Here is a 12,563-nt window from a genome sequence, read left to right on the forward strand (position 1 = left end):
TTGGCTGGTGAGCCCTCACGCTGCTCTCAAGATGCATTTTGGGCGAGATGGGGAAGAGTCTGAGTGTCAAAGCACTGCCCAGACCTCTGTGGGACACACCCTGGTGTGACATCAGTTCCCTGAAACGCCCCGAGGGGGGACAGGGAGCAGCACCCAGGGGTGGGCACTGCCGGGCCACCAGGAGCCCTGGGCTCACAGAACATCCAGCCCAGGCAAGACCACAGCAAGGGAGAGTATCTCCTGTGCAGCCTTTTCCAGCCTCCTGCCTCTTGGATTAGCCAGTGGAGGTCAAGCATCCCATGAGGTCTTTGAGGCAGGATTGTGAGGATCTCTGAGGACTGTGTCTTGAAAGCCCCCAGAGAAGCACAAAACCCTCTCCTCGGACACAGGCTGCTTCCAGCTCCGGCTTTCCTTCCACCTGGCTGTCTCTGTGTCTGTTGGAACCTTGGACATTTCTCTGGCTGCCCTGGAGGGCTCAAGACCCTGGCAAAAGGCTCAGAGACCTTGGCACAGAGTCAAAGACATCCGTGCCTTCGATTTTAACCCTTGGAAAAAAATTACCAGCTTTGTGTGAGGATTTACAAACCACAAAAGTTTGAGTAGAATGATAGCGAATTTATCACAAAGTGAAAAAGTAGAATTTTGGGGATTTAGAATGGGGGTTCAAGAGGCAAGATGAAGGAATCTGGGTGTGTCCTGTCTTTCTTCTTCTTCTTCTTCTTCTTCTTCTTCTTCTTCTTCTTCTTCTTCTTTTTCTCCTCGTCTTTCATCTTCTGCTGTGATGGTGACACTTCTAGATTGGTTTAAGGTAGAGACAGACTGTCTAACATAAATGATAGGTATTAGAAAATTATTGTAAATAAAGTACACGTGGTTTCTAGTATAAAACACTAACACTGCTCCAAGGGCAGTCAGTGTGCCTCAATCCCACCTGCTGGACAGATCTCAGTGGGTCAGAGAGAGAATGTATTAGATAAAAGAAAATGAACAACCTTAAAAACCGGGCTGGGTAAAAAAAAAGACTCTTTAATGCCTCGAGAGCCATTTCAGCAGCCCCAAACCCGAGCTCTGTGTCTGTGAAGAGCCGAGGCGCTGCCGGGGATGCTGCGGTGCTGCCCGCGGCAGCGGGGCTGACTCAGCCGGGTTTCGGCAGCGCCCGCCCCACGCACCGCGCCTCGCCTCGCCCAGGGCACCTTCCCAGCCACAGCACGGCCTTTGGGGGAGCACCGGCCCGCGGGGAGCAGGGGGATGCCGGCACTGCTGGGCAGAGCAAGGCTGCTGCCCCGGTCACCCCGTGTGCTGGCAGCGCTGGGGCCTGGCCGCTGGAAAGCGCGGCTTCCGAGCCAGGTTTTGGCAGCTCTCCTGCTTGGATGAGGAAACGCTTCATTCACCGCAGCGGCAGGAGCCAGGGTGGCTCCGTGCCAGCATTATCTTGGAAGGAGGGAGCAGCGGCTCTGCAGGCTGCCCCAGTTTGGAGGGCGATCTGCTTTCCTTGACTGAGCAGGGAGGGATGGAGAAGGTGCCAGCTGGGGGGAGATGCCTCCCCGGGCTGCGGCAGAACCTGCCCTGCCTGTGCTTCGCTGCCGCGTTTCAAAGCACCCCAGCAGGCTGACTCACCGCGCTCCTGTCTCCCTGCCTCCCACGGCCCCTGCCACTCCCGGCGTCTCCCTGTCTTCCTCCACCTATGGCTCCGCTTCCTTCCCACTCTCCCCAGCGGCTCAGCCCCGTCCCTCTGGCCGCCCGTTCGCTGTGGCTCCGCTCCCTCGGGGCACTCAGCATCACCACAGGTTCCCACTGAGCCTACAGGTTCCCCTGCCTGTGGAAACAGCCCCCCTGTGAGGTCTGTGGTGGGTGCTGGACTGCAGCGTCCCCTGAGCATCCTCCCCACTGGTATCCGTGGCCCTGTGCTTGGGGAAGGGGCTGCTGCAGGACCCTGTGTGCCTCACATGCCCTGCACGTGGTCCAGCACCAGTATGGGAGCAACCTGGGAGCATCTCTGCCTCTTGGAGAGATGCCCACTCTCACAAGGTGGCCAGCAGAGCCCTGAGCTCTCAGACTGGCATGGAAAGGTGATTGTGTGAGCATCTGTCTCTGGAGGTCTCTGAAGCCCCTTGCCAGCTTTGCCTGCATTGTCTAGCTTGGGGGCTTTTTGTTGCTCGGTTTCCTGCAATCCTACTGCCCAGTGTTTCCTCCCTGGGAACTTCAGTGTGTTCCTACCAGCCTGATCCAGCAGCAGAGGTTCCAAAGGCAGTGAAATCCCAGGAGTATCCTGCAGGAGTAGCTAAGCAGTGGACAGGAAACTACTGCCTCTGAATGTTTCTGCTGTGCTTCAAAATACATCACCTTTTTTAGAAACCAGCAAATCCAGACGGGCTCTAACTTCCAAAAATTTCCACATAAGTCAGAGCTCCTCCAGCCTCTTCCAGTAACCAGTCAGTGCTGGTGGTGGCCCCCAATGCCCTGTGTTTCCCTGGTGCTTTCACAAGAGACCAAACCAACAGCTGTGTGAACAGGGAAGAGATGAGGCAGCAGCCTCTCACCCTTCTTGCCCAGCTGTCTGGATTTTGGATTCTCTCTGGCAGGTCACAGGGAGCCTCAGCCAGGTGGGTTTGGCCTCTTGAGCAGCTTCCCAATTCAGTCTCTGGAGGGGGCTGCTGGAATGCAGTGGAAAGGATACCACAGGTGGTCTGCTGACACCCCACTCCCTGGCTTTATCCTTGTGAGAGGCATTTTCCCTCCTTGCATTATGATCATCATCACCACATCTCCCTGTTCCCATTTTGCTGCCCAGCCTGAGCCTGCTTCCCATGGGAGATGGGAAGATGGGAGGTATTGCAGATGGGAGGTATTGCCGTGGAAAAGACACATTTTCCCTGGCACTGGGATGCATGGGGATGCACTGCCACCAGGATGCACTGCTGTTGGGATGCACTCATGGAGGCTGAGAGCTCCAGGAAGGAATGTGAAGCCCATTAACTGACTGGGATGACAAGCATTTGTCGGGGTTTGGGGAAGACAAGGGGAAAGCTCTCCGTGAAAAGCTGGTGGAAAAAAGCTGGATGAGCCACAACTGGGGGCTGACTCAGTCAGTCTCCTTCCAGGTTCCTGAAAATAATGAGCGTGCCTTTGAACCCCGTGCTTCCCGCAGCTGGCACGGCGTGATAAGCTGTGCTTCCCCCCTCCCACGAGCCCTGCCATCTCTGCCATCCCCCGCCGAGCTCAAACCTCGGGGGTAGAAAATCCCCTGTCCCCTCCCCAAGGACAAATGGCACCTCTGGGGCCCCCCAAGGCTTCCTCATTCCTGCCGGATGACGGCTGCCATAAATCCCATTGTATGCGTAGGGAGTTCAAGCATTTCTTTACCATTTCAAAAATCTCCAGGAGGGGCTAGGCGCTGGCCCTGCCATCGCTCTCCTTTTGCAGGATTGTTGGAGTGAGAAAGAAGCGATAAGGGCAGAGAGGAAGGAGTAAGTGTCCCCAGCTGGGTGCTCTGGGACAGTCCCATTGCTGCCACCGCTGGCTGAGCACCCTGGCAGAGCAGCTCCCTGGGGTTTTGGCAGCAGGAGAAGGAGAAGATGGTTCTGCTGCACTCCTCCTAGCTCCTCCCCGATGAGGAAGACCACCAGGACAGCCTTGGCCACAGGCTGTGGTGATGCCAGCCCGGGCACAAACCGGCCCCAGGCAGGCCCAGGGGACAGGACAGGATGTCTGTGTCAGGCACTGAGATTCTGTCATCTCCCCCTAATTTATCTTTACTCCCTGTGTCAGGCACTGCCTTGTTAGAGATGCACTTTTCCTGCTCCTTGTCCCGGCGCAGGGGCAGGGCCGCTTCCAATGGGGATCCCGCGCTGCTGCTGGAGAGTCCCTGCCTGTCCCGCCTGTGCTACGGCAGAGCATGTGCTCCAACACGCCCAGGAGGAGCACACACACACAGACATAGACACACAGACACACAGACACACAGACACACTGCTGGGAATGGCCATGGGAGCACGGTGGAGCCGCCCCCAGCTGGGTCCCTTTCCTTACAGCTCTGGTTTGACCACCGAGGGGGCTCAGAGCTGGCTGCAGCACCCGTGGGTGCCTCTGGCCCCTCCACACCACACACACCCAGATGAGCCCTCCTCTCCCTGCTGCCTTCATGGCTGCAGCCCCAGAACCCCTCCTGCCCATGGGAGAGCCCTGGCAGGGTGTGGGCTGGGGGTGCAGCTCACCCTGCTTTGGGGGCCAGGACCCCCCACACCTCATGTCTTGCTGCAGCGTTATCCTGCCACCACTTTGGGGTTCTGTGCACAACGGGTTTGATCTGCCAGAGCCTTTGACAATGATTTCCAGGAGAGAACAAGCCCAGCCCTAAGCCAGCAACACCCCTGCCCGCAGTTCCCAGCAGCGCTGCCGCTGTTCCCACCTCCCGTGGGCAAGGGTCTGTGCAATTAGCACCAATATAATGATTACTGCTGGGGTTACATCCTCTCCCTGCTCCTGAGCAGGCAGACTTTGGCCTCTGCCCGCTTTTCATCCCCCTCTCAGGGGAAGCACAAGCAGGAGGGAGCCAGGCTGCACTCCCTGGGTCGGGTACCCTCTGCAGCACCCCAAAACGAGGGGCAGGGACCCACTGTGCCATGGGGAAACCAGGGAGGGATATGGTGGGGAGGCACATCCAGACCCCCCTCCTCATTCCCTCATGCTGGTGATGCCAGGGAAGGAGTTTGGGGTGTCTGGGGGCTCCTTTTCCCCCTCTGGCCAGGGCAATATGAGGTGTTGGTGTCCGGTGGCAGCCCCACAGCTCAGTTGGTGTAGCTGGAGGTGACCCGGGGCTGGCTGCCCCACCGCAATCACACCAGCCCGGCTGTAAAAGCAGCACGGCTCCGGCTGCCCGGAGCTCCTGCCCTCTCGGCTGGAAGGAGGAAGTGCAGGGGGAATTTAAAATCCCAAGTAACTGTTTCACAGGCTGTCCTGCAAATGGAAGGAAAGTTTCAGCGCTCCTTGCTCGTAAAGGATTCTGTCATCTCCCCCCCTAATTTATCTTTACTCCATCATTCAAATCTCAGGACAATCAGATTTGCTTCCCTCCAGCTCCCTGGGAAGAACTATCAGAGGGCCCTGGGGCTTGTCTGAATGGGAGGAGCAACAAAATTCATCCAAATTGCTGGGGAGAACAGGTTCACATAGCTTCTTTCTGTACAAGTGCTGAGGGCATGAGTTCCAAGGGCTCTCACTTCATTTTTGCCCATCAAAAAATAAAACTCACCCAAGCCAGGCACACCTCCACCTGCCTGGAAAGGAGGCTGACCCGGTCAAAATAAAGCATTTTTAATACATACATTTCATGAATTTAAACTACTTTTGCGGTTTCTGTGCACAGAGAAGCCTCTGAATTACAGAGGAGGGACACAAAAAGTTACACATTACAATTTTTTCCTCTGCATAATGCACTTTTGATTACAAACAACACGACCCTGGCCAGCAAATCCTACAGAAACATTTCCTGCAGGGCCAGGGTGGCTGCACCAGGGCCATCAGTGCCTGCACCACCACAGGCAGGTCCATCCCTGCTGCGGAGGAACGGGAATAATTCTGTTTCTGGGAGGGGAAAAGGTATCACGGTGAGATAAAAGTGCCTACAGCACGGCAATTAGCTCTTTTTGCTGCTATAATTAGCACTGCCATAAGGAGAAAATCGATGTTAACAGCAGCAGGCACAGCCTGCCCCCTTCCCCAGCCCTGCCTCTACCCCAGACCTTGGCAGAGCCGTGCAGGCACCCACACCCACACTCAGCCACGCTCAGCTTCACAGGGCAAACGGAACTCGCTGAATTCAGGTTTTGGCTTTCTTTTGTCTTCTTTGCCACTGAGGCAGGCGAGCCCCTGTGTCCCCGTGGAGAGCTCTGGGTGTGTGCAAAGTCCCCCGTGTGAGCACACACACAGACAGACACACAGACACACACTGGGAGGAGGGAGGGAGAGTTGCCTCTGCAGAGAGGGAAGGACAGCCAGCACCTCACCAGAACGCTGGGGGAAAACCCAGAAAGGTTTGTGAAAATGTTCCTTGAGGATGGTTTCTGAAATTTTTATTATTATTTTTTGTTGGCTTGCAGTTTGATTAGAGAGGTTGGCTCCTCACATTACACAGGGCAAAGGGAGCAGGAAGGGGCTGTGGTTCAGGACCAAACCTGGAAATATGGGCTGTGCTCAAACTTTTCTCCCTCCCCTTCCACATCTCGCAGGGGTTTCCTTAGGCTTCAGTCCTTTTTCTTTTGCCACAAGTGAGCAGCCCGTTTTCTGGATTCTCTTGTGGTGGCTCATACAGGCTTGAGCTGACACTGCCACCCCTTCTCCTCTCAGAGTGACCACCCCTGCCCCAAAGCCTGGCCAGAACTCCTCCTGATCCACCAGAACGGCTGGAACAGGGAAATAAACATGGGAGTCTTGCTGAGACAGGGCCTGCAATGCAGCCCTATCAAAGAGGGTGCCAAATGCCTGTGAAAGAGCGTGGAGGGTGGATGAGGCACACACGGGTTGCACAAGCTGAATTTTCTTTGAAATCTGGGATAGAAATGCCCCCTAAGGATGGACTGCAGATGTTATCCGAGATCATTATCCAGATCTGAGCTGTTTGCCCAGGGGGAAAATGGCCTTGAGCTTTCCAGTCTCCTTCAGGTGTGACCCAACCCTTTTCCGCCTGGCGCTTGGCCCCACCTCCATCAGCGCCGCTATTCCCGGGCCAGATAAGGAGGAACCAGGCACGGGAAAGAGGGCACCAAAGCTCTGGGCATAGCACAGGTTTCACCAGCAGAGAAACCCTCCTGATCCAGCTCTGCCTCAGCCTGAGCCCATCCTCTGCCTCTCCGTTTGGGAGTCTCACGGACACAGCCACCAGGCTTGTGTTTGTCGGGCTGAATTCTTCTCTCGTGTCCTCCTGCCCACCAACAGCTGGGAAGGTTTTCCCCAGCAGGAAAACATCCCCCAGTGGTGCACATCCATCCCCTCTGGGCACTCCTGCCCTCCCAACTCCATCACATCACTTCCCCTGCCCCTGCAGCCGGGCTGAGAAAGGAAAATGGGATTTAAACCAGACCAGCTGCTAATCCGGGCCTGGGAAAGGTCTCCTCTCACCTCAGAGCATGGAAGGGGGCAAAGCAGAAGAGCAGGACCAGGGCAGAGGAGCTGAGCCCTTGGGAGAACAGGAGGAGCAGGAGCACCTGCACCACCAGGGCAGAAACAGATTGTGAAAGCACAGCCTGAATGCTCCCTGGGGATTTTAGCCCCTCCAGGGATTAATGACAGGGTTGGGTAGAGCTGGGGGAGCTACACCCTTCCCCAGTGCCAGGGGTTCTGTGCTGGCTCCTATCCACCAGGCTCCACCCTGTTCTTGGCATTCCAGTGGCCTTGGACCCCTCACATGCACTCATGCACAAACCCTAATGAGAGGAAACACAGCCATGAGACTCGATTGGATATTATCATCCCCACTAATGTCACCTTTCACTTTAATCACGTTCATTCAGCAGAGAGATGGAAAATATTATAATGAGGAGGGATCAGTCTTGTTATAGATGGATAATGAGATGATTGGCTCTCACAATTAAAAGATAACTATTGTGTGAATATTAAGAAAAGCTTTAGTGATGTGTAGTTATGTTATTGTAGTTTAGATGTCCTCTGTTCTCCCATAGTTCCCTTTTCCCCCCTGTATTGTTGGCATCAGACAGCCTGGGCTGTCTAGGACAGGTACAAAGAAGGCTGCACACGTGTCCCTGGCATGGGGCAGGTGGGAATGGAAAAGCTTGGTGCTTAGGGGCTGGGCATGGCAACACCTGAGCTCCACTCCAGTGAGAAGAAAGCAGTCTCCACCGATAAATGGCAAAGAAGAGCTGACTGACAGACTTTGGGAAGGGCCAGGACTGGCTGATGTAACCCCCAGGGGTATAAAAGACTGAGCATCCATCTTGAAGACAAACTGACCACGTGGAATGCACGAGGGGCAGTTCCCAGCGCTGCAGCTTTCTCCTTATGTAGTGCTTTCTTGCATTTTTGTTAAGGTTTAATAAACCTCTTAAAATTTTCAAAGTGAGCAGTTGTCTCTCACAGCCCAACGTGTGTTTGATTTCCCTCTTCCACTGCAGACAGGGCTGAGGATGGAATAATTCTGTGTTCAGAGCACGAAAACCTGGCAAACACGAGGCCTTAAGGCCACACACTGAACAATGAGAAGAAACCAAACAATTGAAGAGCAGCTTTCTCCAGCTGCTTCTCCCATGCAATTCGGCATTTCTGGGAGAGGAGAGCGCAGGACTGGTGGTCTTCACTTGACAAAACCAGAAATGTTTCTTGCACGCACAAGAAAATTCCATTTTTTCGTGTTGGCCGCCAGGAAGCTCCAGGGAGCAGCCCCAGGAGACGCGGGCACAGCTGGGCACCCAATCCCCAGCGGCGCTGAGGGAACAAAGGCCCATTTTTTGGGGTTCCCGGCCAGCAGGGTGCGAGTTTAGCACCCATGGCAGGGTTTCCGGCCGGCAGGGAGCGAGTTTAGCGCCCATAGCAGGGTTTCTGCCCGGTCCCGGGACGGCATCGCCCGGGAACCGCTCCCGCCTCCCGCCTCCCGCCGCGCCGCCCCGCCCCGCATCGGCGCTCGGCTGCTCGGGCCTGGCTCGCTGCGCTCGGCGCTCGGCAGGGGCGGGGCGCGCCGCCTCACGCTCTCCCGCTCCCCCACCCGCCCGGCGCTTTCCCCCGCCGCGGCCCCGCGCCGCCCCGCCGGCCATGTCGCGGGGCTCCCGCCTGGCGCTGGCCGTCTCCGCGCTGCTTTCCGCCGCCATCGTGGCGGCCGTACACATCCAGCAGCGCCAGGAGCTGGAGGTGAGTGCGCGCCGCGGGCCGCGGGGGGGAGGCGGCGAGCGGGGCCCTGCGCCGGCCCTCAATGCGGCCCCGCCCACCGGCCGGGAAGGCCCCGCCCCCTCACCTGGCGGCCCGGCATGCCCCGCCCCCACCTGCGGGCTCAGCGCGGAGCCCCGCCTACTGCCAAAAGCCCCGCCCACCGCCAAGCCACGCCCCGTGCGCCCACCTGAGCCCACGTGTCCCTGCTCCATCCCTCCATCCATTCCTCCTTTCCTTCTCCCATCCCTCCATCCATTCCCGCAGCTCCGGGCCCTGCCCGCGCCTGAGCCGTGCCCAGCCCTGGGGGCTGCGGGCACTGTGCGTGCCCAGCCCGGCTCCCAGAGGCCCTCCCTGCCCAGCGCTGTCCCCGATGGTGCTCTCTCCACAGGCCACCCCTTCCCCGCGTTTTCCTGCCTTGGCCCCTGTGCTTTCCGTGCTCTTTCAGCTGCTCCAGCTCCCCAGTGCTGTCCTGTGCGTTTCCCTGCAGGGGCAAATAGCAGCGGGGAGCTCCAGGTGAGGCTCGCTGGAGGTGCTTCCCGCCCTCTCCAGCAGCCAGCATGGAGAGGGGATGTGATCCTGCAGCCTCTAGCCAAGGTCACCCCCCTGGCAGCGTTCCCAGGGCTCTCCCCTGTCTGGCTGTACTGTCCCACTAGTGTGCCCTGTTTTTCCTCAGCCCCACAAATGCAGCCTGCTGGAGGACAGACAGCCCTGTGCTGAAGGACAGACATCCATTCCTGTGCTGTGCCATGCCCCTGCTCCCCTGTTCTGCCAGGGCAGGCACAGTGCAAGCTGTCAGAACCACCACGTGGTGATTGAACAGGGCAGTTCTCTGTGCTATGTTTACAAGAATCAGGGAATTCCTGGCAGGCCGCCTGTGTGCCAGGGATCCCACAGCCAAAAGGTGTCAGCTATGACCATGGTGAGTCCTAGAGCAGAGCAGTCTGGGACTGGAAGCTGTGTGTTCGTATAGAGCTGTGCTGTGTGGGCAGTGATGTGCTGGTTTGGACCCTGCTGATGAGCCCAGGGTTATATGAGGGCACACAGCTGATCCTTCTCACTTACATACAAAAAAATCTAGAAAATGCACACAGAAACAGCCTGTGTTAAATGACTCTGAGGCAGTTAGGAGTTAAAGAACACCAGAGTTCAGCTTCCCAATCCATAGCTCAGCTCAGCTGGCTGTTGCTTGGACTTTATGATAAATTCTGTAATTAGAGGATTGTACTTTCTTCCCCTCAAGAGATTGTCTCTCAGTGCTTGAGAGAGATGGAATTTGGAGGATGAGAGTGGTCTGGGTACAGGAGAGGCAGGTTTGTGTGAGCAGGAGTGGGAGAGCACTCTGAGGGCAAGGAGAGGATGGTTGGGATCCTGGAGTGGCAGCCAGCAGTGGCTCTGCACTTCCAGAGCTGATGGATGTGCTGGGTAGATCACCTAACATATTTTGGGTAGATCACATCACATTTGTGTGGCTGTCTGCTCTCTGGTTCCATGTGCCTGCCTTGAGGCACTGAGGATCTGGCAGGAATAGCTGCTAAATGCTCCTAAACCGAGCTGCAGCTGCAATTAATGGCAGCTGTACTTTGAACATGTGCTGCAGAATAAACATCACCCTCGGCTGTTTCATGGGACACCTGAACCTCGTGGATCTTTTTGACCCAAATCCCATTGTAGGCTAATACCTATTCAGAAGCTCCAAGGCTCAAAGCTTATGTTTTGTAAATTAAATCTGAGATTTTCTTTTTATAATTCTTCATGGCCAAGTCAAGCAGTAGTGGCTTCATGTTCAACAGATCCAGTTATTTAGATAATGGAAATCAATAATGTGGATATTTTACAGTCCTGGCATAGAGATTATTTCAAGTTTATATTTATGCAGATTAATAAAGGTTTGACTTTAATGAATTGATGTGCCAGGCCTAGAGTGCTTTGAGATTGCACATGCTTTTCATGCCTGCAGAAGACAAGCAGGGCTAACTTCCAGTAATAGAGGAAGATGAGAAGATTAAGTTTTTTATTTCAGGTCTTTGTATCAAATTCTAAAGGTGTCTTTTGCAAAATGTGCATTTTCAAAGTAAAAACATCCGCCATCTGAAAGATTGCAGTGTTTTGTGAAGGAAAAAGGATTACATTCTTGGTGCAGTTGATCAGTTACCTTGTATCTCCTCACATCTTTATTGTTATTAACTAACAGTAACATAATAATAAGTCCATGAACTTTGTGTTCAGTTTCAAATTACTGATTTCTAGTAATCAGTGGTTACAGTAATTTGTAGCCTGAGTTCAGTTGATGGAAGCTGGTGGGAAGGAGCAGGTTTTTTTAGATTAATTTCTGGAGAGTTTTGATTATTGGCAGACACGTGTGGCTGCGCATTTTCTAACAAGATAAAATTATTTCTTAAACAAAACCTTTCTGTTGATCTTGACAGGAGAAATGATTGCATTAGAAGTGTGCAGTCATTGGCATGCTAGGTGAGGCATTAAACCCTGTGATAACTTGTTAAATAATAGTCATAGACATCCTCTCAAGTGATTTCGGGGTCAGCTTTCAAATAAATTATTTGCAGGTGCATTTTGGCATCATTCAAACGGGTCAAAAATTATTGATCTTTCACCTAATTATCAAAGTATTAAAAATGTCCAGGTAAGAGAGAGAGAAGCATGTGGAGGAAGCAGCTGGGATTTTCTTGGGGCTTTTCCCACCCCTTGAGGGGTGGCACCCCAGGCTGAAAGCTGCTGGTGTTGTGTTGCACGTGATGTATTTATTTATTAATGTGTCAGATATTTACATGAGTTATAACGAACATTTTGGCTAAAGGGGATATTTGTGAAGCAAGTGCTTTGCTTTTTCAAGAGTTTGGCATAAGCAGATTGTGGATTTTTTTTTTTTTTAAGATTAAGACATGAGCAGAAAGAAGCAAATGAAGACACATGCCAGTTTTTCTTAAAATAGTTTCCAATTTGTCACAAAATTGCCTCCGAGCAGAGAAGTTTTGAGGAGCTCATTCTGATTTAGTAAAGATTTAGGCCAGAGACGACGACAGGGATTTTTTAGATCACATCCATCCTGCATGGCACGGGAATTACAGGCTCCGAGCATTTATTTGCTCAATAGCTTTGTCACTTAGTAAACCCAACCATCTGAAGTGAGTGCAAAGAAGGCACTTTGCATTATTTTTTTGCACACTACACATTTTTGGTGTAGTGATTCTAGATATCCTGAAGATTGCAGCCAGGTGAGTTGCTGTGGGAAGACCCTTGCGGGAGGGGAGGAGCCCGGGTGGGGTTGGTCCCGATCAGCGCCCCCCGGGCTGTGATAAACCCTGTCCTTTGTGCTTTCAGAGGCTGCGAAGTGGCGTGGTCAGAGATCTCGAGCGTCAGAATCAGAAAAAGGAGAACGTTCGCCTGTTGGAAGAGCAGATTGCTCTGACAAAGCAGCTCATTGAGGAGAGAGACAAGGCGCTAATGGAAAAACGTTCCCAGCAGCCCTAGGCACAGGCCTGGCTCCTTCGAGGTTTGATTAAAGACGTTTGGAGGTCGTTTGCGTCTCACTCCTTGCAGGTGTTGTAACAAACAGAGGTAATCTGTGAAAGACTGCTTATTTTGTATCAATTATAATCCAGCCTCTGCAGCTTTAGGGCAGACACAAACCCATTTGGTCTGTGATTGTACTCGCACTGTGGGGGCCTGGC

The 12,563-nt window shown here is 54.0% G+C and overlaps 1 protein-coding gene and 1 long non-coding RNA gene across 2 annotated transcripts; one reads left to right on the top strand and one right to left on the bottom strand.

Annotated features, from left to right (window-relative positions):
• Positions 1-747: 747 nt before the first annotated feature.
• Positions 748-1,695, bottom strand: LOC139588258 (uncharacterized). Its single transcript, XR_011678610.1, has 2 exons — positions 1,618-1,695; positions 748-823 (listed from the first exon to the last, which is right to left on the bottom strand). It is a non-coding gene; the product is annotated as an uncharacterized lncRNA (long non-coding RNA).
• Positions 1,696-8,672: 6,977 nt separating this feature from the next.
• On the top strand, positions 8,673-12,364 carry PET117 (PET117 cytochrome c oxidase chaperone). The gene is made up of 2 exons (XM_071422774.1): positions 8,673-8,856; positions 12,214-12,364. The coding sequence occupies exons 1-2, from the start codon at positions 8,761-8,763 to the stop codon at positions 12,361-12,363; spliced, it is 246 nt and encodes an 81-aa protein (XP_071278875.1). The 5' UTR covers positions 8,673-8,760; the 3' UTR covers position 12,364.
• The last annotated feature ends 199 nt before the right edge of the window (positions 12,365-12,563 follow it).

This window comes from Agelaius tricolor, unplaced genomic scaffold (assembly GCF_023055355.1).
Source record: "Agelaius tricolor isolate 1412-34295 unplaced genomic scaffold, bAgeTri1.0.p SCAF_1, whole genome shotgun sequence".
NCBI lineage: Eukaryota > Metazoa > Chordata > Aves > Passeriformes > Icteridae > Agelaius > Agelaius tricolor.

Excerpts from the sequence above, each read along its gene's own strand:
- PET117 (XM_071422774.1), top strand. The coding sequence starts at position 8,761 with ATGTCGCGGGGCTCCCGCCTGGCGCTGGCCGTCTCCGCGCTGCTTTCC. Across the intron at positions 8,857-12,213 it reads AGCAGCGCCAGGAGCTGGAG|AGGCTGCGAAGTGGCGTGGT; the intron begins GTGAGTGCGCGC and ends TTGTGCTTTCAG.